This window comes from Falco punctatus (assembly GCF_963210335.1).
Source record: "Falco punctatus genome assembly, chromosome: 2".
Lineage (NCBI taxonomy): Eukaryota > Metazoa > Chordata > Aves > Falconiformes > Falconidae > Falco > Falco punctatus.
In genome coordinates this window covers 47,203,366-47,230,132 of record NC_137581.1, presented here as the reverse complement: position 1 = coordinate 47,230,132, position 26,767 = coordinate 47,203,366, and the positions used below count along the sequence as shown (strand labels likewise).

At 36.2% G+C, this 26,767-nt stretch overlaps 1 protein-coding gene across 5 annotated transcripts in view; it reads left to right on the top strand.

Annotated features, from left to right (window-relative positions):
* RBM26 (RNA binding motif protein 26) overlaps positions 1 to 26,767 on the top strand; it is a 59,013-nt gene that overhangs the window by 5,934 nt on the left and 26,312 nt on the right. For 2 of the 5 annotated variants that reach the window (XM_080374397.1, XM_080374401.1), the window contains exons 2-13: positions 7,477 to 7,595; positions 8,151 to 8,287; positions 9,175 to 9,263; positions 10,322 to 10,560; positions 12,180 to 12,440; positions 15,064 to 15,303; positions 16,784 to 16,951; positions 17,299 to 17,439; positions 18,450 to 18,561; positions 19,357 to 19,516; positions 20,844 to 21,008; positions 25,083 to 25,214. In XM_080374397.1, the coding sequence (XP_080230523.1) occupies positions 7,477 to 7,595; positions 8,151 to 8,287; positions 9,175 to 9,263; positions 10,322 to 10,560; positions 12,180 to 12,440; positions 15,064 to 15,303; positions 16,784 to 16,951; positions 17,299 to 17,439; positions 18,450 to 18,561; positions 19,357 to 19,516; positions 20,844 to 21,008; positions 25,083 to 25,214 (1,963 nt within the window). The remainder of the gene's footprint in view (positions 1 to 7,476; positions 7,596 to 8,150; positions 8,288 to 9,174; positions 9,264 to 10,321; positions 10,561 to 12,179; positions 12,441 to 15,063; positions 15,304 to 16,783; positions 16,952 to 17,298; positions 17,440 to 18,449; positions 18,562 to 19,356; positions 19,517 to 20,843; positions 21,009 to 25,082; positions 25,215 to 26,767) is intronic. The other 3 variants (XM_080374399.1, XM_080374400.1, XM_080374398.1) reach the window with 3 other exon arrangements.

The window sequence follows — 26,767 nt, the reverse complement described above, 5'->3', positions numbered from 1 at the left end:
CCTCCATGTATTTCTATTACTTTCATGAACTCTTTAATGGTAGTAAAAGTGAGTAGTATAAGGGTGGTCCTTCTCATGTACACTAGTATCTCAAAATAGAAGTTGGATCTTGCTGAATGAGTCTCATTCATTTTACTTATTGAACACTGTAGCTTTTTATAGGTCTGTTGTAGTTGTTTTAAGTAGCAACACAACAGAATGGTACAACTGCTTAAATTAGACTAGCTGCTCTGCCCAATACACAACGTACGTGCGAAGTATTTCTCTCAGCCTTCAAACATAACCATGTCCACCTTGGTTAATGTCAAGAACTGAGGACTATTCTAGAGAAATAAAAATATTAATCTTTAGGCAACAAAACTGTATTGAAATTTAGGTTGTAAAGTCTCAGCATCAGAGTACAAGTAACATGCACCTACGTGTTATTTCTTTACTTGTATGTCCTTTCCTTTACAAAAACCATTCACTGCGTGGAGAACTTCAGATACGCTTTTGTGGTTTCAGTGTATTGTGGTATCTTAAATCTGTTGAACGAGATTCAGCACTTGCAACACCTTTCTGGTCTGTGCATTCATTTAAAAAAATGAAGGACACCCCCCGCCCCATGTAGTTTCTTTTACCATCTTAAAGTAGTGTGTGCATGCTAGCTGTGTCCAAAGTGAAGTATAGATTCAGGGTCTTGGTATTAGCTTGAAATAAAGGCGATGAAATATACCTGAAATGAACAAGTAGTGGTTTTTTGCAAGGAAGCTTCATAGGTTTCTTTTCTGTCCTCCTCTCCCTCCCTGAAGAATACTTTTTTCCCCTCTGAGTAACTGTTCATTTTGTGAAAACTGTCAGATGGGTATTGTTTTTTTTCTCTCACCCCCCCCACCCCTCCCCCAAAGGTAAAAAGGTTAGGTGCCCTATAGTTGAACACTACTTATGCAGATATTCCCAAAGGGCAATACACATGTTGTCTAAACATTTTCACCAGAGGGTAGACTTTGGAATACTGGATTATTTTTTTTTTTGTAGAAAAGTGTAAATCAAGCTATATTGCCAAAAAGGTTAAAAAAAGCAAGTTAAATTTCTATGTAATGTTTGCGTTTTTGTCTAGTAACTGTGAATTTAAGCTACAGTTTGTTTTGCTGTGCCAGTGAGATTTTTACTGAAGGATTTGTCCTCTTGTTAAACTGGTGTCTGTATTGTACAGCACCATTGTACCAGGTCTGCACCAAATACTGTAGATACTACTACTTTAAAAATTTACCAGAAATAATTACTATTTTAAGGCTCCAGATCACAGTGGCTACTTTGCTTGTTAAGAACAGATTAAATGTTGAATTGCTGCATGAGGAACTTGGCACTAGAGATGTGGACTTTTCTGTGATGAAAGCATCTGGGTTTAGATATTTCAGACCTTTCCTTAAGCTAATGAGTTCATACTTTAAAAGGCTTCAGCTTGGTATATGTGTAGGAAACCTAATTCTGTGCTTTGTCATGTTGGAAAACATTACTTGAGGAAGTCAGGCTGGAATGCAATAGGCAATGTTAACCAGCTATTTAAAAATGTGATTTTTTCAGATACATGATCACCTTCACAACAATCATTCTTGAGTCTGCTTGCCGTTTGTTATTTCCTTGCATTTCTTCCTCCTTGTCTTGGTTGAAGAATTCAGCAGGTTTGTGGGGTTTTTCTGCTGTCGATGTGAGTATTCAAACAGGACTCCTAGTGGCCTTATATTTGGTACTTGGTTGGTGGAGAGTTCAGGGCCCTGTTGAGGAGACATGCCCAGAGTTCTCAGTTGATAGTGGAGTATTTAGTCCAACAGAGACTTTCAGATCTGCCATCCCTTTTGATACCTTTCATACTAAAATACTCAGCATATTTTGTCTTTCATTTGAATATGTATTTTTGTACTGGTGCTTAAACACGTCCTTAGGCACTAACCTGGCAAAATAGGTTCTCGGCATACTGTATTCAAAGTTTGTGTTTATTCTCTCTCAAGGTTTGAAAGATACCTATTGTATGCTTCTATTCAGTATCTTTTCAAATGGTTCTTCTGAAGTATTTGTGTACAGAGGTATTTTGCTTGTTTAGCTTATCTGCCTTTTTAAATTACTTTTAGCTATTTTGGCAAAGTCTTTCTAAATCAGTATAAGCTCTGTTGTTAATAAGGGGATTTTTATGTACAGCTACACCAGTAAGTTTTTTTGTGAAAAAACTTTAATAGGTGTTCCACATTCACTGCATTTGTAAGTTATGATCAACATCAGGCATCAACCTTAAAAGTCAGACTGGGTTCTCAGAACATGTTTAGTACTTCTTATTTTAGAATATTTAAATCTGAGTATTGGAAATGGATAGATTGAATGATATTTAATGAATTGCAAAGTATTCAAGTAATAATAATAAAAAAGACTACAGAGAAGTGAGTCTTCTTCAGCCAAATTACTTTCCCCTTCTCAAACGTTCCTTAAAGCTTAAACTTACTCTAACAACTTCAGCTTTCCTCTTCTGCTTTATTTGCTTTATTTGACATGGTAAATAATGACGCCAAGACCAGATGAGATCAGAAACAAGATTTTGAACTTTTCCTGTGAGGCTTGTTGCAATTGTGAGTTCTTGCTCCTGCGGTTGAAAAAAATACATGATTGGGTGTTCCTTTCCTTTTTGAAGCTTTTCTCTGGTGGTTAGCAGTTGGAGGTATCCAGATCATTCTCTGAAGAACATACAGAGCTCTAGCAAGAGGATTCTTCCATCTGTGCCTGTACATTAAAGCAGGATTACAAGAGCAATCTCCCTTGTTTAATACAAAGCAGTAGACACTGCATATTCTCTGACTGATAGAGTACAGATTCTGCAAAAAAAGCCTGACTAGATGTAAAAAACATTTAGCTTTACTAGGTAGGATCATATATTCAGAAAATGGGTGTAAAAAAGCATGCTGCGGTGTGTAATTGTAGCAGGCACTTGGATGAACTTGCTGCAGTGGAAGTGAGTTAAAATTCCTTGTGCCAACTGTTTTTTGTTTGTTAAAGAAAACCTGAAAAAAGAAAAAGGGGGGAAATTTATTACTGCCTGCAACACATGACTACAAAAAGTCGAGAGGATGTAAATGGTGGGATTCAGAGCTGAGAAATGTTTTCCATGTTTCAATGCATGTGAACGTTAGCCCAGTTTTAGCATAAGAATGAAGTTTAGACATAAACTTGTGTCACACTTTTAATGCACAGATTCCATTTATGCACAGGTCTGTGGTGTACCACACTATATTCAAGTTGAGCTGAGGATTCAAACCTGCATCTAACAATTGAAAATATGTATTGTTCAGTCAACACTAGAATTTAAATATAGATTTATAATTTTGAATGCGACTTAGATTATTTGAAATGTGTAGGTGGTATTCTGATTTTTCTCACTTTTCTGAATTGCCAGTTCAGGACCTTTTTCTATTAATCTTACAATCTGGTAGAATATAGCATGATATGTAGCATCATAAATCCTTGTGCTTCACAGTCTGTTTGCTGCTATTAGCATGGGTGCCTTTCCTGTTTTCTTTGAAGTGGCATCACTTAATAAAGTCATGCTGATTATAAAAGCATAGAACAGAAGACAGAGGTGTAGAAAAACTGATAAAGCTAGCCTTATGGGGGAAAAATCCATGTAAGCACAAAGATACAGCAAGCATATTGCATATTATTCACACACAAAGGCTGCTGTTCTGTAAGAAAATACTGTGAAACTACAGAACATAAGAACTTGTTTTTCAGAAAAACTCAAGGCCCCTATAATCCAAACCAGCAGATTTTCACTAAACCAAAGAATGGAGAATTTATACACAGCATTTTGGAATTCAGTTTGAGTGAAAAAGTAGATAGGAACTGCTTTAAAAAAAGCAGCGCTCTCCCAAATCGTTAATGGTAATATCCAGAACTCTTAATAGCTATAAATAACAGAATTTTTCATTAAAACCTCCTGTATTCACAGTTCTGTAAAGTTTAAATTCACTTTTTTCTTCATGAGACCAGTTACTCTCTTCCGCAACTTCAGGTTGCTGGCAGTTTAATTTTAGCAGCATCTTAACAAACAAAAAAAAACCTCACCCCAAAATCCCAAAGCATTTTGTAATTCTGAAATGCAGTAAAACATCAGGCTATGATGTTAAAGCTGTCTAAAGTACTTGCTGCAGAAACAAGCATGGTCTTCACAGTAGTGCGGATAAAACATCATTTGTTTGTAATCAAGCCTTGAACAACAGATATAAAAGAGGAGACTTCTGTTTCAAGCAGTACATGAAAAAAGAAGTCAACCTTCAGCTGCGTGAAGATCATTTGCAGTTTAATTTCAAAAAGTAAAATCACATAAAATCATACTGTCAGTTTACAAAAACATTTTCTCCATCTCATTTTTCCACAAAATGCGTTGTGTTCATTATAGCTTAGTTAGCATCAGTTTGAAGTAATTAATCTCCTAGTATTCTCAAAATACAGTATTTGTTGAATAACCAAAGTAAATACAGTTTTAACTTGAAAGCATGTTAAGTTCTACCTGTTGTGTACAGGGGAATTTCTACAGTTACATATTGAATAATAGTAAGAGAGTTCAGTATGATTGTTTTGCATTGTTCATATGTGGTTGTATTGCATACAGAGTGATAAATGCTAAAATAGTGCCACAGGAGAAATTGATTCTGTGTTTTGGAAACTAGAAGTACATTTATGTACATTTTTATTGAGGGTAGTTTCTTGAGAGTATCTTGGAGTTAGGTGGATGGATTCAAATTCTGAAGACATTCTGGGATAGACTATATTGTTAAGATTTCCAAAATCACTATGACAGGGAGGGGTGAAAGCACTAATTCATTTGTTAATTACTAAACGTTTTTATTTCTTTGGGGTTTGGGGTTTTGTATGTTTTGGGTTTTTTTTGTTTGTTACATCTTTTGGAGTCTAGGTGGCTTTCCAGACAAGATTTTTCCATTTTCTGCCCTGCTTATGACAGAGTAATCAATTAAACTGAATATGAGGGTGTTGTATAGTTACTACTGTAGGAGCTGGAGAATTCAAGTGTGTTGCAGTAGCTAACAGCAGTGGGGTTTTACCTTCTAGACTGACTCTTGGGGTTTTTTTATTTTCTTTTACTTGGTTTTCCCCCACTAAATATTGAGTCCATGTGTTGTCATTTAAATCAGTTGTAGCAGATTTTGAACAGTGACAGCTGACTGTTCGTATTATTAGATGAGAACCAAATTTGTGGAAATTGATTTAAAAAATTCAGCTAGTAACTTTATTTTATTTTTGTGGAGAATAGAAAGGAGAAGAAAATAATTGAGGATTATCGTATGAAAATTGTTGTGTCCCCCCCAATTATTTTCCTGTTATGACTGTAGATAGATAATATGAAAATAGCACAGTGACTTTGAGGCACGGTTCTGCTTGAAACTGGAGAGGACTGAAAATATCCTTTAGTGACACTGAAGTTGCATTACGTGACAGTAAAAGAAAAAAATATCTTTGCAAATTCAGACATTGAGAAAACCCTCATTGCAGCCTATGATGAACACTCTTCAACATGTGGCTTTCAGATAATCTGCTTGGATGATGTGCTCAGGTGCTAGCAGCATAGAACAGACTGCAGACCTACCAGTCTTGCAGTAGATGTTATGTGCCTGCTTTCAAGATGACTTGGTGCTTGGACAGCATTTTCTTCTGGATAAAGGATTGTTAAATCTGAACGAGGGCAAACCAGATGTGATAGTTAAAGGAAAACATTTCTGAAGCATTTTCAATTGGTGTGCAGTCTGTTTTTCAATTAATGGCATATATTTGCATTTTGTCAGTGTAGTGTGAAGGTTCTTCTGTAATGTAGACTGATTGTGAACTCCCATCTCCTCTATCTATAAATAATGCAGACTAATGCAGAATACTGTGTTGTGTCCCCTAGCTGCTCAAGTTGCTTTTACAGCATGAAATTCTGCTATTGCTGGCTTTCTGGAGGATGCCATGTTTCGTTTGATGCTAAGTTATGTTTGAAGCTGTGACCTTTTAACTTCAGGGCAGTTTGTGCTGGGCCCAGGCTATCCAGAAGATCTCCTGAGGATGGCTGCCAACAGATCTGCTTCCTTTGCTTAGTGGATATGTTTGCATAGAGGATGTTGCTTGCTGTGCAGGAGATAGTTTCTTTGGGGAGAATTAGGTAGTGTGATATGGTGATGGATTTGGTTTCTTCTGTCCAGTGACTGAAATACATGTCATTTAAATGATCAACATTCAGATTCATCATAAAGCTTCAGAACTGAAATTTCACTTGTTTTAATGTGGAAGAGATTGGGAACTGCTGTTTGATACTCAAATTCAGTGCAACCCCATGACCACAGTTTAATTTTACTTATTTCTCAGCTGCTTTTGTTAGAGAGAATGTACAGTGAATTTTGCTTTCCTCTTGTAGTTCTTTAAAACAGTAGTATTAACTTTGATCACCACCCAAACAAGCTAGCTGTCCAGTGTCTTAACACATGACCAGTGCCCATGTGTTAAATCTTGCCTAGTTTTGTGGGGTCTGAGGTCTTTCTTTTGTCAATGCGAAATAATGCGATTAAATGGTTTAAGAAAATCTTGTTCTGCCTGAAAAAACACCATCTCACCATTTCATTAGTTACTGACTTTGAATTAAGAAGTATGACATGTTTTCCTGCAGTATTCTCATTTGCTTTTGCAGGTTTTACTCTATTACACTACTACAAAGCTCATTGTAGATTACTGTTTGTGAAACATTGTAATAAAATTGTATTAGTTACGTTGAATAATGTTCCACTTTAGTGTGGACATAGAGTTTACACAGTTCTTTGTTGATGTGCATGAGACCATCGGCATCTATGCTGAAGTGCTCAGTACTTAATTGTAGATTGAATTTAGATAATAAAATGGATAGTGATCTCCTACATTTCCTTTCATTCAAAATTAAGTTTGTTCAGTTAATCTTGCTTTTTATCATGTTCATATGTAGGTAGTAGTAAGATAGATCAGTTCTGTGTCGCTGTATTCATTTGTAATTAGGTAGACTGGATTTCCTAACATGTGATTTCCATGTTAATAGTCACTTAGTGTTACACTTGGAATTACTGATTTCATCATGGGAAAATTATGGGACTATTTGTTGTGTTTGTAATTTTTTTAAGACTATTAGGCAGTTGAGGCGGTTTCTTTTTGAATAGTTTGTTCTAGTTTGCTATGAGGTGCTCTGTGCAATATTGTTTGGAAATATCCTAGGCAATTGCTTTTCTGGAGAAGAAAGGTTATACTCGGCAATCTTACAAATCTGAACTGTGTCTTAAAAAATACCCCTCAGTGTTTTTCAGTTACTTAGGTAGGAAATGTTTTGGTCCCCTGTATGTATTGGTCATACCAGTTTCAGACATTAACTTCTGTATTTTAATTGTTTGGTTTTGGTTTTTTTTGTTTGGTTTTGTTTTTTTATTAATCTATTTGTAGATGTGATGCAGATCCATCTGCCCTAGCTAAATATGTTCTGGCATTGGTAAAGAAGGATAAAAGTGAAAAGGAACTAAAGGCATTGTGTGTTGATCAGCTGGATGTATTTCTTCAGAAAGGTATGGTCTTTCTAAAACAGTTAAGCTTGAGTGAAAAGTCTATCTTGTTTTAATTCATTTAAACAATCTTTTACCACAGAATCGCGCATTTATCCCTCTAGCTTTGTTACTTTGAAGTTTGTAATCCAATTTTGCTAAAGTAATTTGTTCTAAAAAATGGGTGTATAGCACAATATGCATATATCAGGTATATGTTTTGTGTCGGTTGGTATTCCTGGAAGAAAATTATGCATGTTGAAGAGTTTATTGCCAGGATTAGAAGTACTAGAGCTCTGTACAGATATATTCCAGTAATATTTTCTCAGCTGTTTTATTAAGAGACATTAAATAATTCAAGGATTTAAAACCTTTGTGAAATGTCATTATTGACATGTTTCTTGACTCTGTAAATGTTCTTTTTAAATACAAAATTAGCAGCAGAGTATTTAAAAAATAACTCTTGGTTGTTTTAACTATTTGGTGAATGTTGGGTAGGTTTTTTTTAATTACTTGTTTTTAAATGGGATGTTAACTGACATTTTGAATGATGGATATTTGTACACTCTTTACTTTTAGAAACTCAGATATTTGTGGAAAAACTGTTTGATGCTGTGAATACAAAAAGCTATCTACCTCCACCAGAGCAGCCATCATCAGGAAGTCTAAAAGTAGAATTTTTTCAGCACCAAGAAAAAGAGACAAAAAAGGAAGAGGTAAGCATTGATTTTATTTTAAATGTGTGTCTTTTTTCCTCATTCCTTTAGTTTGCTTATGTGATTCAACTTCATCATGTTAATTTTTTTTACTATCAATAGTCCCCAAACTTACACTACAGCATTAAAATGTCAGAAGATTTTTGCCTGGTATGTTGAATACTGCTGCGCAATTTTTCTAAATGTAAGTGGGTGCTTCAAAGCTAAACCAAAGCAGTTCTGACTCAGCAAATGTAAATAAAGTTATTGAGTAGTGTAGGAGTTGCAGTATCACCTCCATTGGTTCTTTGCTCAGGATTGCTGTTGTAATTATGCTGCTGTTGAATTCAGCATAAATCCAGCCTGCCATTCCAAATGGCAGTCCTCATTCCTCCAATGGCTTTACCCAGATAACATCCTTATTCAAACAGAAGCGTTTATATTGTTCTTTGAGGCAGAAGAGTAGATTTGTCCTTTTCAACAGCAGCCTAGGTTTGGCTGTGTGAAAGTGTTTGACTGTGATCTGAACCAGCTAATCTGCTGATTGAAGAAAAGACCTTAGTGTGTCAGTTGTTGAATATTCCTGTCTTCCCAGATGTGTCACTGCACCGTAATATGGATTTTTGTCTACCTGTAGACATAACAGATGTGTTTTCAGTGCAGCACTATAAGGATTGCTTATTCTGCTTTATTGTCTCCCAACCCATGCTTTGAATATTCCTAGAAATAGAAATCTAATATGTTATGAAGATTTTCTAATTGCATTAGATGCAAAAATGTTGTTTCAGCTTTCAGTGTTACTGCTGACTTTTCTCAGCTTTTTGAGATGTTTGGTTTTACTTGATTGTGCAGACGTCTCCATTATAGTGTAGATGTGTTTTGATCTAATGTACATACTTTAAATTCAGATAGTTAAAGAGGAAGAGCGAGAGAAAAAGTTTTCTAGAAGACTAAATCACAGCCCTCCTCAGTCAAGTTCTCGCTACAGAGATACCAGGTAATACCATTTGTTTAACCTCTCGTATTGTATCAGTAGATGGATTTGGATTTTTATGTGTTACTAGATTACTTTATTTTCTTTCTGTACGGTCACCTAAAAAGCCTAAAAATAAGACTTTTATTGCCTTTATGCATACGTAGTTAAATGGCAGCTGTGTAAGTGACAGTGTAAACAGTTGTGCACAGCTATCACATTTGAATTTCATGATTAATTTTTATGTTAGATCTGTGGTTTATATTAAAACACTCACTGCTTGGTATTGAGGTTGGATTGTGATGAGAGAGACAGGGAGCTACTGGAGAAGGTCCAGCAGAGGGCTGTGGAGATGGTTAGGGGACTTGGAGCATCTCTGTTATGAGGAACGGCTGAGAGAGCTGGGCCTGTTTAGCCTGGAGAAGACTGAGAGGAGGGGATCTTATCAAAGTTTATAAATATCTTAAGGGGGAGTGTCAAGGGGATGGGGTCAGGCTCTTTTCAGTACTGCCCAGTGACAGGACAAGGGGCAGTGGGCACAAACTGAAACACAAGAAGTTTCTTCTGAATATGGGGAAAAACTTATTTACTTTGAGGGTGACCAGAGCACTGGAACAGGCTGCCCAGAGAGGCTGTTGGAGTCTCTTCTGGAGACATCAGAATCTGCCTCGATGCAACTCTGCAACCTGATTGAGGTGAACCTGTTCTCGCAGGGGGTTGGACTAGGTGATCTCCAGAGGTCCTTTCCAGCCCTGACTCTTCTGTGATTCTGTGAATTTTAATTTAGAAGCCTTCAGTAACTGTCACCTTTTTGTTGTTTCCAGCTTGGGGAAGGTGTGGTATTAGGCAGAAGCAGAATTTTATGTATGTTTTAAAATCTTATGCATGGTAAAATTAAACTATGTAAACCAAATAAAATAATTTTTCAGATATTCTGAGAAGAAAGCAAGGGCCATAGTTAGATTCCATTTGTAGCTTTTCTCTAATTTTCATTGCCATTTCTTAAGGTTTTTAATGGTAGTTCAAGTTTTAAGTTATGGCTTCATAGTTCTTGTAATTAACTTACAAAATTACATGTTTAGAAGCCGTGATGAAAGGAAAAAAGATGAACGTTCTCGGAAGAGAGATTATGACCGAAATCCTCCCAGAAGAGATTCTTATAGGGATCGATACAACAGAAGAAGAGGGAGGAGTCGGAGCTACAGCAGGAGTCGAAGTAGAAGTTGGAGCAAAGAGAGGTTGCGGGACCGAGATCGAGACCGGAGCAGAAGCCGGAGCAGAACACGAAGCAGAGGTACCAACAGTTGGTCTCTAAAATACGGTGAATGTTTCCTACAAAATTTAGACACTAAACTTAAACACTATGTTCAACATGTACCAAGATTTCCTCTATTGTTCTTGTTTCTTTGTTCAAATATAGCTTGCTTTTCTGTGGAAATAAGGCTTATGTGATTATGTTTTCAGTGCTTGTTTTGCCCTCTTTCCCACCATTCTTCTCTAATGCCTTTGACTGTCTTGGGCACTTCTAAGCAGTATTACAAGAGAGGCAGAAAAGTCAGAGTTAATTGCATTTCATTACATTTTAGGAACTCAGAATCTGGTTTGGGAAGATACAGAAATTAATACCTATCTACAGAGGTAGAACTGGCAGAAATTACCTGTTTGGCAGCAAATGACTTGTCAAACAGAACAGTATAGTTGTGTTCTTTTTGTCTTGTCCCCTACTTGGTGTTGTAGGGAGAAGCTGAAATTACTACGGTAAATATTTGCATTTGCACACATATCTGTAAGACTTAAAACTTCAGTACAGTAGTTTGTCAAATTAAACTTTAAAAACAAAGCTGTTTATTCATCTGAAAGGAATGCTTTTCCCCCCAGTAGTTGTTACTGATAAATTGGACAAGAGCACTGAGAGTCACTTTATATCTTTAGCCTGTCTTAGACAATGTAGAGGTAAAAGTAGTCTGGTTTAAGTCTCCTGTGTATTATTTTTTTTCCTGTAGAATGGGCCTAGTTAACTCAGCCTTAAAAGTAGGAATAGAGTTCCTGAAATTATGTTAGTAGATACTTTACAAACGACTTATGAACAAGCAAGTTGAACAGCATGCAGCAGTTTAACTGAAAGATTATACTGTGATTAAATCTTCAATTAAGGATTATTTTACATAAATTGCAGTGGAAATATAGAAAATATAGTGAAATCTTTGTTTATTTTTCTAAGCACATTAAGAAAAACCTGTCTTACCTACACTTACCTGCCTTCTTTTAAGACATTTTTATTAGTATTGCTTTAATGTGAGGTTATTTGAGTCTACCAACTTACTTCATAAAACAACAGTTTTGTCTTAATCTGGATACTTACTGTTTATTTGATGGTGTTATTAGAAAATTCAGAGAATAGTTTGCATGTATTCATAATAAAACGTCATGTTAGTGCTGAGTAACTAATACAATAACTTAAAGAATTAACTTTCCATCTGGAGTTCTTAAAATATATGCATCACTACAGAAGATGTACTGTGCAGTTAGGTAGGGTTTCTGCTTTGCTGTGGGTATAGCTGTTACTGAAATACCCCAGTGGCTGATTATGTACTTCTAAGATTATTATTTTTCTGATTAAACCTTTGGAATGTAGAATCATGGAATAGTTGAGGTTGGAAGAGACCTCTTGACAGTCATGTAGTCCAGCATCCCTTCTCAAAGAGATAAACTGGAGCAGGTTGCTCAGGACCCTGTCTAGTTGGGTTATTATACATAGCTCCAACAGTAGAGACTCTACAGGCACTCTGGGCAACCTGTAGACTTTCCAGTTATGATTTTCATATTTTGAGTTGATGTGGAATAAAGATACTTAACACAGGTTGATGGCTGCTTGTGGTGAAAATGTGCAGAAAGAATCATCTAATATAACTTTTTTTTTTTCCCTCCCAATATTAACAGAAAGGGATTTGGGAAAGCCAAAATATGATATGGATAGAACAGATCCATTAGAGAACAATTATACTCCAGTTTCTTCTGTGACAAATATTTCGTCCAGCCACTACCCTGTCCCTACGCTGAGCAGCACTATTACTGTTATTGCTCCTGCTCATCATGGAAATAACACTACTGAAAGCTGGTCAGAGTTCCATGAAGAGCAGCTGGACCACAACTCCTATGGAAGACCTCCGCTGCCAAAGAAGCGCTGTAGAGATTATGATGGTAAGTCTGTATTTTTTTAATTGCTTCCAGCAGCTATGATCAGCCACTTTCTGAAAAGGTTGAGGTAGTTTTCCTTTCTTCTGATCTCCTTTCTTACTGGTTTTTTTTCCACTACACAATTCTTGAATGCAAATTTTATCCCGCTTTTTATTGACTTAGATTGAAAAATAGTATATTTATTATATATAATGATATATTAATATTTAATTCATAAATAAGAAGGACATTTTAATTTTTATTTGCAATACAATGCATACAATTATATAATGATTAATATGCGTGATGTATGATTAAATGTGTATAATTATATTTGTTTCAAATAATGAATAGTTGATTAAATGAAATATATTTTATAATTGTATTTAAAGTTATTAAAAAAACTAATTTTACCCAGATTTTCTGTCTTATGTTCAAGCCGAATACTGTATTTGATGGTTTCAACCATGATTAGCACCTTACTGACCTCATCTTTTTTTTTATTACATCCTATCCAAGATAATTTTTAACTAGAAAGTTCTAGAACTGCAATTTCCCATGCTTATGTTAACCTATTTTTTCTGTGTAGCTGTTGCTTAAAATTGGGTAGGGTTTTGTGCTTATTTGTGTCTTAAGGTATCATTTTGCATGTCTCGTGCCAAATCCACACAAGAGGCTGCTGCAGTTGGCAGTGTCTTAGCTAAATTCAGCCAGTCTGCCTGTTAGCTTGGAAGAGATTAAATTTCCCCTGTAGTTTTTTTTTTTTTTTAGTTTTTTTGTTGTTGTTGTATACCGCAGTGACAAGTTCAGGATGTAGGCCAGTTTACGTTCAGAACTCTGATTAGAATTTTTTTTTTTTAAGTAACGAGCTCTCAAGTGTTGGCAGACTTGTACTTGTGAAGAATAGATTTGCCAGTATACATCACAGCAATATTGTGGAGCAGGTAGAGTTGTAAAAGTGTAGTTTTGTTGTGGAATTGTCTTCTGATGCAAGCTGAGCAGCAGAATGTTGTCATGCTCCCAACTGTACAGATTTTTTAGAAAGGAATGAAACGTGCAGGCTAGTATACTTCTGAAATAACATCTCCAGGCATGACACTGGGACTTTGTGCCTATAACAGTCTGTCTTCAATAGCTTATTTCCAGTTTCTGAGTATGAAGCAAGTTGTAGGGTGTTTGAAAATTGTGATACAATTGTCCTCAAATGTTTACTTTTTGTTTGGGTTTTTTTCCCCTATGTTTCTGTCTGTTACTAAAATCTCTCAGTAGGTGTCTCTCCCATTTGCTTTTCTCATGGCTTTTTCGTGTCTTCCAAATTTATAAGCTCACCTCTTCAGTGGCAAGCTGGTTCCCACATACGGCTCTTCCTATCTGTACTTTCATGTTTTCTATTTGACCCTCTGCAGAACTTCTGGTTTTCCTTAATGTTACAATTTATATGTTCTGTAACTCTTCCTGAAGATAAGGTAAAGCAGACTGCTTTTCTGCATCATGTTTTGAGGAATTGGACACTTAGCTTTCTTCCTGTTTTACTAGAGGATGTTTTGAACTTTTCCCCCATATTAATTGAATTTTATTGGTGGTTTTGTGGGATCTGTTGCTAAACAGGTAATTGTAGAATGGTTTGCATTGGAAGGGACCTTAAAAGATCATCTAGTCCAACCCCCCTGCACTGAGGGAAATCTTCAACTAGATCAGGTTGCTCAGAGCCCTGTCCAGCCTGACCTTGAATGTTTCCAGGAATGAGGCATCTGCAGCCTCTCTGGGCAACTTGTTCCAGTGTTTCACCATCCTCACAGTAAAGAATTTCTTCCTTAAATCTAATCTGAATCTACCCTCATTCAGTTTAAAACAGTTACCTTTTGTCGTATCGCAGCAGGCCCCATCTTTCTTATAAGCCCCCCTTTAAGTACTGCAAGGCTGCAATAAAGTCTTCTGAGAGCCTTCTCTTCTCCAGGCTGAACAACCTCAATTCTCTCAGCTTTCCCTCATAGGTAGGAGAGGTATTCCAGCCTTCTGATCATGTTTTTGTGGCCCTCCTCTGGACCTACTTCAATGTTTTGCTTGCATGTAAAAGAAAATAATTGGATGTGTGTTCATTTTTATTTATGTGTGTGTATATTTACATATGTATTTATATATATGCAAGTAACAGAATTTTTGATCTTACATAATTGCATTAAACTGGAAGAATATTCTAATTCTTCCTGAAATAATTGCAAGAGACAGAAAAGAATTGAATTTTCTCATGTTAGAAGTTAATCTTATACATTCCAGCTTTAATAGGGGTTTCTCAATCCTGGTATCTACACTTTTTACTTAGAAACACTGGGTTTGTTACTGTGATGACATCTAGATTTTATTCTTTGCTTTCACAGTTTGTTACGATTCAGTGCAGAATTAATTCTTCAAGAAAAGTCTTTAACTCCTGTATTTATTCTGCTGGAATGTTGCTACAATCTTCCTGTGTGCTGACTGTTAAAAATAGAGTTAAATGGTCAATTTCATTTTCTAATGTAAATTTCTGCTGGTATGTGAAGCTCTTAATATACCAACCGCTGCATTACCTGTAGAATGTCTCATATCTACTCTGAATCAAACTACAGCTGTTGAATACTAACAATTCTTTTTGGATTTGATGTTTCAGAAAAGGGTTTCTGTATGAGAGGAGACATGTGCCCTTTTGATCATGGAAGCGACCCAGTAGTGGTAGAAGATGTGAATCTTCCTGGCATTCTGCCTTTTCCAGCACAACCCCCTGTTGTTGAAGGACCACCTCCGCCTGGACTTCCTCCCCCTCCACCAATTCTGAGCCCTCCTCCTGTTAATCTTAGACCTCCAGTACCACCACCAGGCCCCTTACCACCTAGCCTTCCACCTGTAACAGGTAATTAAAAAAATAAATCTCATTTTTTAGTAGAAAAGCCTCAATGTTACTTGGGTTGTATACAGCGCAAAAAGCTGTTTTAAGACTGCCAGCTATGTTTTAGAAAGTTGTACTGTGCTCTACAATGACATAGCTTACCCCAGAATTACTCTTTTTTTTTTTTTTTTAATAGTAATTGTTGCAGAGTTGGTGGTTGTAAAATTTTCACGTTAAATGTGAATCTTGAACATGCAATAATATTTTAATTGTGTTTAAGCAAAAGTATGGCATGGCAAAACTCAATTCCTTCAGTTTTATAGAAGTTGTGCAACACTGCTGTTAGAGAAGAAGGGAAGATACTGGAAACAACAGATATTTGGCATTTAATTTGTAATGATTAAGTTAGAAAATTCATGACTACATCAAATTTACACCTGAAAATGTCACTTGTGATTAATTTTGAAAGTAAGCTTGTAAAGTAGCCAAGAAAGAAAAATCTCCAGCTTGTTCACTCTTTCATTGGAAAGTACTTTGGCTCAGGCACTACAAATGATATGAAGACTTGTGTTCCTGGCTCTCATTTATAAAATAGCAGTTTAGTATTCAGTTCCCTTGTGTAGTTTAAGAACTGTTACGTTAGCTTTATGTGTTTATGTCTTTCTCTTTTTTTATTAAATTAGATGTCCCACTTGGTAAAATTATTCAAGAATAATATATATTTGATATTGCTTGGAAGTTTCTTAAACTGTTTTCGCTTCCAGTCGATAGTATATTTGAGTAAGATCTGAATGGATTTATTTCACTTAGTATAGAGAATAACTGTATTGCTGGGGTGATGGATTCTGCCAGACATACGATTTCCAGATCTGTGTGGAAAGTTCAAGTATCTTACTTTGTATCTTTTTCTAAAACATGGTTTGGCCAATGATTACATTCAGGGTCAGGCTTGACTGTCCGTTTTGAAAGTGTCATGTTACCTGTTGTAAACAAAAAAAACCAACAAAACAAAAAAAATGTCAAACCATCCAACCAAATCCCTCAGTTTTAAGAAGGATTCCTTTGATTTTTCCACCAGAGTTGTAGATTGTTTCTTGGACGTTTGGAAATTTTGGTCAAGTTAGTTATTATCACAGAATCTTTTTCTTACAGACTATTTAAAAATAATCTTGTTTCTTTAAGAGGCATTTATAAAGCATTAAAGATCTGTTAGTGAAGATAAATACTGGGTTAGCAATTAAGTTGTCCATATAGAAAGAAGGTGTTTGGAGAAGTGTTAAACTATTCAAATGCTTTTCTCTGTAGTATTAAGTTTGGAGTCATTTGCTGGTAGGGGTGGTTTCATATGAATAAATAGTACATTATCTTGTCTGTATACATACCTCTCACCCCTTTTATTTTAAATAGCCTTAAAAACATTTCAGATCCATTTCCATATGAGTTGAGTGTAATGTAAATCTAGTGGATAATACATTAATGCAGTGTTTTCCTTCGTTTTTGACAGGACCACCCCCTCCACTTCCTCCATTGCAGCCTGCTGGCATGGATGCCCCACCAAACTCAGCAACTAGCTCAGTTCCTACTGTTGTTACAACGGGTATTCATCACCAGCCGCCTCCTGCTCCACCCTCTCTTTTTACAGCAGGTGTAGTACTGAGGCTTTGCCCACAAGGTTTGCTAAATAGAATAACATTGATTCATATTATACTGTACTTTTTAGAGATTATAATTTCATAGTTTGGGAGAATAAGTTGGCATCATTTAGCCTGTGACAGTAATTTAACACTTTTATTTCTGATTTAGTTTGGGACAGAAATAAAATTTGAATGTAAAGCATGAATCTTGACTGTGAAATAATATTCTCATTGTGTTTAAGCAGAAATCTTGGCATGGCATTTTTTTAGGATAGTTGTTATACAACTCTTCATTGTAACTGTATCTTGTAATTAAATATTATATTTGAAACCTTAGGAGTTTCAACTGCAATTTATTTTAATTAGACAATTTCTTTCTTACCAGAAACGTATGACACAGATGGCTATAATCCAGAAGCTCCAAGTATAACAAATACTTCAAGACCTATGTATAGACATAGAGTACATGCCCAAAGACCAAATTTGATAGGACTCACATCAGGTGATATGGATCTACCACCCAGAGGTATGCTCTCAAAGCTACACTTGCTTAGTTTAGCTGGTTTTCTTACGTTAATTCAGGTTGAGGCAGTTTTCAGGTTGATGTAATGCTGGAAAACATTACAATTTGTAAAATCTTTTGAAATTAAGGGAACTTTTAATTTATGCTCATAGTTGCTTTGTGTGTGCATTTTCACAGGTAAAATGAAATCTCTTGATGGAGCATTGCACAGTTTACACTTAGGTGTAATAACTGGTCACTTAGTATATCTTTTATACAGAAAAAAGTTAATGTTGCTGTAACAGAATCTTAGGATGATTTTTGCTGCAGAAAGAAGGAAGCCATTTTTATCTGGTGGCAGACAGTTACATATGAGTAATCTTAACTTCATAATTCCTGTGGCCCTGAGAAGTAGTAGCAGCAGCATACAAAATGAGAAGAGGAATAAACCAATTTTTTTTTATGTGGTTTTGTTTACATTTGTATGTATTTGTATTTAATCTTAATATGTTTCTGTTGGTGTATTTTCAGTGAGGAGTCCCTCAATGTGATTCCTGTTCTTCAGCAAGAGCCACTCCTCTCCCACCCTATCCCTAAATCTTGCTCCTAGGTGTTAGTGCTCTGGAGTACTGTAACTTTCCTATCATGAGCATTTTTATGTGTGTGATCTAATAGTAGAATAGAGATGTTAAATAGTGTGAGCCTCAGAGTATTGTACGGGACATCATGAATCAATGAGTGTAGTCATCTTGAGGCAGATGCCTTCTGTCACACCTCTTTTGTTTTCCTTGTGTGATGTTACTGTGACAAAATGAAAGCTATTGGCTATTTTGATCTGTCACTATTGATCAGCATCTGTTGATAGTAAAGAGAAAAGTCTGTGACCAAGATTTGATTCAGTTGAAACAAGGATCATAGTAATTTCAAAATGAAACAATTGTGCTTTTCAATGCAAATTCAGCGTGAGCAGAATACCTTTTTACTATACACAGAAAATACAAAAAATATTGTAAAATCTTTTCATCTGTTTACAGAAAAACCTCCTAATAAAAATAGTATGAGAATAGTGGTAGATGCTGAATCCAGGAAAAGAACAATTGGTGCAGGGGATGGTGGAGTTCCTACAAAGAAGACTTGGTTTGACAAGTGAGTGATAATTAACACAAGGTTGGCTTAATAGTTGGAATTCTATGAAGCTCTTTCCTGTAATTTGAAATACACAGAAATCTATATAAACTGCAAGCAAGTTAAACTGTGAGTTGTACTAAAATCACACTATAGAGTGATCTGTATTTGACTGTCTTCTCTTAAAGGCAGTACAGAGGTAGCCGAAGTTGCTTTGGATGATACCACGATCTACTCTGAGAGCTGGAATGATCTCAGCGAAGCTGCAGTGGGTTGTTTGTTAGAGATGACCGATTTTAGTTTTGAAATGTGAATTGTATCATTGCTATTTTGGTTTGAGTTGCCAAGTATTTAACTGACAGAAAATAGAGGGTGAAGCACTTAGTGTCCAGATATACCTGGGGTGATAAAAAGTCAGAAGGGATTTTAAGAGATTACTAGGACTGAGAAGAGCCTTGAAGTAATAGTTGTTTGAAATGTTAGTGGGGAGATTCTGTGGAATAGCAGCGAAATAGTTTTTGGAGATGTTGGAAATCCGGACATGGAAATCAGGACTCACTGATACATGCAAATAATTGTGAATTACGGATTTACGTGCTGCAGTATGCTGGGAGTATCTGTGGGGAAGACTGCAGGTGTATGAACTTGTGTGCCTTGTGCTCTTCTACATTTTTTTTAAATAGCTTTTTTTTTTTTTTAAGTCCACAGATCTTTCTCTCAGTATCTCATACACACATGCTTCTGTGACACTATATAATTTCACATTGTCTTTGCTAGCTTGCTATGGATTTCTGGCTTGATTTTTATTTGTTGCAGGCAAAATTTTAACAGAACAAATAGTCCAGGTTTCCAGAAGAAGGTGCAGTTTGGGAGTGAAAATACAAAACTTGAATTGAGAAAAGTTCCCCCGGAACTTAACAATATCAGCAAACTTAATGAGCACTTCAGTAAGTTTGGAAATTTGGTCAACTTGCAGGTAAGAGTCAACAAAGAGAAGGCAGTATGCTTTGACTTAATGATAGAGGTAGTTACTGAAAGGAGAATGCCAGTTGTTTTTTTAACTGGTTCCCTGAAACTGTTACTATTTTCCTGATTTGTTTCTTAAGCATGATCTCATTGTTTTTAATGAAATTGTCATTGAAGAAGCAGAAATAGAATGTTCTAGTCTTTTAGGTTTTGAATAAGTGTTTTCATCACAGGTAAGACTTTTAAGATACATTGTTTAAAACATTGAAAATTGATTGTAAGTCTTTTCCCTTCACCCCTTTTCATAAACCCTTTGTCTCTGAGATAAATTGTAAATACAGAAAACCTATATTTCTCATGCAGAAAGCAGCCCTGTGATATAATTGCGTTCTATTCCCACAGTAGTGGTGGTTTGTCCCTTATAATTACTTTGTGGTGTATCTGAGTGACCCACATATATAAACAGAAATAAGCAAACAGTTAGAGAAAGATACGAAGTAAATACCAAGAACTAGGACCTAATTTAGGTTGATGTTACGTATTGCAGACTGTATGTGTTATGTCAATATTTTATATACAGTCTCTAAGCTACTTAGTGTGATCTTTCATCAGGCATCATTATCAACAAGTCTCAGATGTTAGCTTGTGATTTTATGTATGCTTTCTTGTTTTTACTGAAAGGTTGAAGAGGTGTAATAGAATGGTTTTGTGCATACTGATACTGTACAGAATAAAGCTCCTGTGCCTGTCTGAACATGGAGATAATTTAAATCCTTCTTAATTGCTCTTAAATATTTCTTAAGCCTTTCCATATTTTACCTAAGAATATGGGTGTATTAGCAGGCAGTACGATTCAGTAAGGCAAGTAAAATTGTGTGTGGATGTATATAGAGAGGCAGACTGATGTGCAGATAGATATTGCAAGCTATGCTTTTCTTCCCAAAGTTGTAATTTTGTCCTTTGAAAGAGTCTAAAATAGTGTGTTAATGCTCAAAGGAGGAAAACAAAAACGAACTTTGTTGTCTAGCTCTGATACTAGATAGGACACTTATTAACTGACGCATGGTTTTTTTTGTAGCAATTTTCTTCAGTGATGCTTCCTCTTGTCTTTCAAAGTACTCCTATTTACAATTAGAAATACTGTTTGACTGTTTATGTATTTTACCTCAGTTTGGTTGGTTGTTTTTTTAACTGTTGTTAAAGTTTGTTAGCTTATTCTCGAGGTTGCTTCTTGACACCAGGCACTTTTAACAGAATCATGAATGATTTTACAATAATTGAGAGACAAATGAAAATCTTACATGTAGTAAGTTTTGTTCTTCTGTTTTAAATCTTAGGTTGCATATCAAGGTGATCCAGAAGGTGCCCTTATTCAGTTTGCCACACATGAGGAAGCAAAGAAAGCTATATCAAGTACAGAAGCAGTATTAAATAATCGTTTTATTAAAGTTTATTGGCATCGAGAAGGCAGTGCACCACAAATCCAAACTACTACACAGAAGGTAGAGGGTCTAAGTCTATTTTATCTAAAATGTTGTCAGATACAATCTTTTAAACATTTTTAAAAAATGTTTACGGAGAATGAACTAGGTACTTCCGAAATAATGAACACTTCATGTGAGTCTTTTCCAAAAGGTACTCTTTTAATTGTAGATTCTTTGACCTCAGATACAAAGTTCAGGAGTTGATTAGCAAGATAAGACTGAAGGTATTTAAAGAAAGCCCTTCTGTGACTTACAGAAAATTCCACTCTGTTGTCATCTCATGTGAAGCAAGAATTGATGCTTCTGTCTGCTGAGTAATACCTATTCTGCTTTAAATGGTATAGGCTTTTTCTTTGAGGAGAAGAAAGACAGCAGAGTTATATTTTCCTTGTAAGATAATCTCTATTTTCTTCCAAAAGGTGCTTGTTTTATCTAGTCTTTTCCTTTCTCTTTCTGTTGAGCATGCATACTGCTATAGAAAGTACCAGTAGAATTCGTTCTACACAAAGGTACCTGTATGTATATACAGATATACATGCATATATATGTAGAGAGAGAGGACATGCAAACAATGTAAGAGGAGAGCTGCATTAGAGAGACTGATTTGTGGGAGTGGTTCAGGGACATTTTACATTTTTAAGTGGAGAGGAAGGTGCTGATGTCCCTGTCATACAATGGCAGGATGCCTGGGAATGGTTCAAAGCTGCCTCAGGGGAGGTTCTGACAACATTAGCATTTTTTTACAGAGAGGGTGGTCACACACTGCTTGCTAGAGGTGGCTGCTGCCCCAAGCCTCGGAGTGTCTAAAGAGGCATGTGGATAATACCCTTTATAATATGTTTTAACTTCTGGTTAGCCCTGAAGTGATCAGGCAACATTGGACTAGATGATCATAGTTGGTCCCTTCCAACTAAGCTGTTGTATTCCACATTTTTGGAATGAATTGCACAGTGGAGCACCTATTGGTAGTTGTCATGTGCATAGTAGCACTGGCAACTTTCTAAGAATATGAAACAGCAATTACTGTTGTGCAGCTTAGATTTGTAACCTGTGGCAAGTCAAATCAGATTTGTTAGCAGGAGTAGTGGCTCTACTCAAACATAAGCGGAAGCTTCGATTCTCCGAGGTCATCTGAGTTATTGACTAGAGAGTTTTGTCAGTTAGCTCATGGTGTGGCAAGTCTTTCTAAATACTTGTGTATCCTGCTTTATTGGATTTGCTGTTGCTGTGGAACAACACAGTCTATGCTTAGAAAATCTGAAGCAGGCTCTGTAGAAGAAACACTTATTTATATATGCTGATATAATGAGTAAATGAGTTGTTAGAGGATTCTTTCAATTGCTGCTCTGTTTCACATTCCTACTTTGGATGGTGTATGTCATCATCATTCAGAAGTAATGACCCAGTTTTCCATAGCAATCCTGCTATAGGGCATTTTAACAGTTCTCCCTCCTCTTTTTCTTTTGTAAGAAATGCCCTGCTTTTTATCTACAAAAATGCAGTTTTAACGAAACCCATTTCACCATCTCCTCAATTGTCATCCTTTAGATTTGAGTTTTGAATTAAAATTTATAAATATCCTTGATGCTTCATCTGAACTAGTGCTACTCAAAATGTGTTGTGGTTTAACCCTAGCTGGCACCTTAAGCACCATGCAGCCACTTGTGCACTCCCCCCATAGCAGGATGGGGGAGAGAATCGCAAGGGTAAAAGTGAGAAAACTCACAGGTTGAGATAAACACAGTTTAATAAGTAAAGCAAAAGCCACCTATGTGAGCAAAGCAAAACAAGGAATTGATTCACCACTTCCCATGGGCAGGCAGGTGTTCAGCCATCCCCAGGAAAGCAGGGATCCAGCACACCTAATGGTGACTTGGAAAGACAAACACCAACCATCACTCTGAATGTTTCCCCCTTCCTCCTTCTTCCCCCAGCTTTATATTGCTGATCATGACATCATATCGTATGGAATATCCCTTTAGTCAGTTGGGGTCAGCTGTCCCAGCTGTGTTCCCTCCCAGCTTCTTGTGCACCCGCAGCCTGCTTGCTGGTGGGGTGTGTGAGGAACAGACAAGGCCTTCCTGCTGTGTAAGTGGTGCTCAGCAATAACGTAACCATTCACCTGTTATCAACGCTTTTTCCAGCATAAATCCAAAACACAGCCCCTTACTAGCTACTATGAAGAAAATTAACTCTACCCCAGCCAAAACCAGCACAAAATGGTATTTATTTTCTAAGCTCAACTTACATCTCATCAGCCAGAAGAGGGCAGTGGAGTATGTCATTGCATTCATAGGAACATTGCCTCTCTTGAGAAGGATAGCTTGAACAGTTTCGGAGTATTAACTGTGTGTTTCCAAACAAGTATCTGTATATTTGTGATTTTGCAAAATATCAATTTTAAATAGCGTTAAGTTTTTAGTGATGTTACTAGCTTCCTAACATACCACCTTCGGCAAGTTAAACTTGATGGTTAGAGAACGAATTCCCCTTGCTACCAGGTGACAGTATTAAGGGTTCCCACTTCACAAAGAACAACTTTTCAGCCTGTGTGAGGAGACTGCAGTTTGAAGTATGTTACAGGCAAAAGAGGGCACACAGTGCTAAGAAAAATTTAAACAGGAAGTTAAACTTCTAAGTGCAGCGCTTTCATGTTCTTCTATCCCAGAATTTAACAGTTATCAAATTGTTCAGTCTGTAAACAGGTATTTGTAATTCATAATCCTTTCAGGAACCTGAATTTTTTCTTCCCTTTTCATTGAAATCAGTATTTGATATCATATCTACAAGTAGTAGGGAAGCTCTTTTCTTACAGTACTTCACATACTATATGTATTTGAATTTTTATCAAGATTTCTGGTGTATTAATTAATTGCAGCTGAATGAATTTTACCTGTATTTATAATGGTTTCTGGCCAATATTTTTTTTGTCAGACACTAAAGACAGGCTTTTGGATTTTTTTCAACAAAAAATCAGTTGGCTTTTAAGTCGCCCCTTCACTAGTATCTGGTCCTGCAGAATTTCTTGAGCGTTGATGTTTCCTCAGCAGGATTACTTTGGAAATTTCTTACTGTGGAAATTCTGAAAGAAGTGGAAGTACTTAGTAAAGGTGGTGGGAGTCAACCATAATTAATCCACAAATAAAAGGCTTCTGCCAAGAATCAGAAATAATGTGTTCTCTACATCTGTCTGTAGTAGAAAAAGCAAGAAGTACTGGGCTTTAAAGGCAGCAGAAGAGATTTACATTAGATATTAAAATTTTCTAATGCTGGGAGATGCTGAAACACTTTTGCCTAGAGAAGCGATAGGACCTCTTTCATTAGAAATTTGTAAGAACTACATAGGTAGATACTGTAAATGGTTTAGGTATAGCTGACTTTGTCCTGGAGTGAGGGAATGGATTAGGTGACCTCTTGAGGGTCATAAATATGACAGGAAGCTTGCTTGGAAGCATGGTTTTTTGGTCTTAAATGTGTTTAATGTTTTTGTCAAAGAAAAAAAGGCAAGGTGCTAGCTGTCAGGGCATATCCATGGTAGGTTCAAAGATTAGCTTGCTCTTTTCTTTTTCCTCAGTCCCATGAGTGCATGTCTCCATATCCTTCCTTCTGTTTTCTCCAAGTTAAATACGTAGGAGATGAAAAGTGACATATTGCTGTAAAAAGCAAGAGTCTCTATGGTACAAGTTTGTATTCTGCCTTTCCATAGTCAAATGCTTGATGATGAAAGACTTCTGAAGGGAGTCAGAAGACTGGTTATCACAGTTTCTTCAGTTCTAAAAGGTTGAAATTTAGGTAGTCAGAGTAGACATGATTAATAGAAATAGGTCAGAGTTGTTTGATCACTTCTGTGAGCTACAAGTGCAAAATAGATATTATTGCTGTATGCACTACATAGCCAGTATAACATCCTAAATATCATGAAGTGTGTATTTTTGCCATCAAGTGAAAAAAGCTTTTGAATGATAGAAGTGATGTAAATCAAAATGCCATTACAGCAATTTCGTTGGGTATTTATTGAACTACGTATGTAGCAACCTTTTGTTGTTAATATAATAATGTGCTTTTTTTTTTTGGCGGGGGGCGTTGTTACAGGTTATACAACCCTTAGTTCAGCAACCTAGTTTACCAGTAGTGAAACAATCAGTCAAGGAGAGATTAGGTCCCGTACCTGCAAGTAATATTGAGCCTGCAGAAGCACAGAGTGCCAACACAGAAGTCACTCAGGTATGTTACGACTGTCAAAAAATCAGTTGGCATGTTTTTCTTTCTTGCATGTAATAGGTTCCATAGTGTATGAATGCTCATACATTACAGTTACTCATGTAGTGCAAGTACACATTTACTACTTATATGTACATCTCATTTGATTGTGAGTGGTGTTTTAACATTAAAATTTTCCTCAGTGCAATGAAAATTGGCTTTCTTACTGTTGTGTTTTAACCCCCACCAGTAACTAAGTACCTGAAGCCACTTGATCACTCCCCCGTCACCCAGAGGGATCGGGAGGAGAATCAGAAAGTTATGTAAAACTCGAGGGCTAAGATAAGAACAATTTAATAACTGAAATAAATTTTTTTAAAAAACCACCACCAATAATAATAATAGCACTTACAGTGAAAAGGAGGGAGAAGGGGAGAAGGAGTGCAGTCCAAAAGGAAGGGAGAAAAGAGAACCAGTGATGCACAGTACCACTGCTCACCACGGTATGGAATACCTCTTAGGCTAGTTCAGAACCAGCGGTTCAAGCCGTGTCCCCTCCCAAGTTCCTGTGCCTCTCCGGCCCTCTTGCTGGCAAGGCCTCAGAAACTAAATATTCCTTGACTTAGTGTAAACATTACATAGCAACAGCTAAAAACATCAGTGTGTAATCAACATTGTTCTCACACCAAACCCAAAACACAGGGATGCACCAGCTACTAATAAGAAAATTAACTACCCCAGCTGAAACCAGGACGCTTACCCAAGCATGGTACTTAATTTTTAGTATCATAGTTTTTACTTAGGTTAAAGAAAACCCAAAACCAGCAGGCTCTGAAACTATTTCAGTATTGTTGTCTTAAAGTGCAGTGATCAGATTTCAAAATCAAGTTGGGTTTTATCCAAATAACTAAGAGCTATACTTTTTTTAGTACTTTATCTGTTAAGCGGTTAAAATCATTAGAGGCCAATGGTCAGCATCTAAATCTAAGGGTGTTTTCAGTATTTGTATGTAACCCTTGGTACAAGGAACAATGCAATCACAGTACCAATATGACTAATGATAGGATCTGGCATATTAATCCCATTAGAAATGGCCTTTTATAGTTTTTTATCATGTTAAAAGTATGTCATTATTAGCATTGTGCCACTACTTTGGTTTTATTTCTGAAAAGGAAGACTACCACACTTCCGAAAACATTTGTATTTTAAATTCAAATAAAAACTTTCTGCAACTGACACCTGCAAATAGCAGATTTTTAAAAAAAGAAGGTTAAGTGTATTTAAAAGGGCCTGTGTAACTAATTCTATGCCAGCTAGCATGTCATGGACTTCTTGCAAAAAATATAAAGCATAATCTTTGATTCCAAATTAATCTTTGTCTTATCCAATCTATTTATAGATGTATAGTAACTGTAAAGTCAAATATCTAAAATTCACTTTATCAGCTGCTTTAATATTATTTTCTTGTATTGTTTCTCAAAAGTCCGTGGTTTTATCAGTTAAATGTGTTTTTTCTAAATTCCTAACATTTGAAATTACACAGGAAACAGTAAAATAATCATAAAGTATATTTGAAC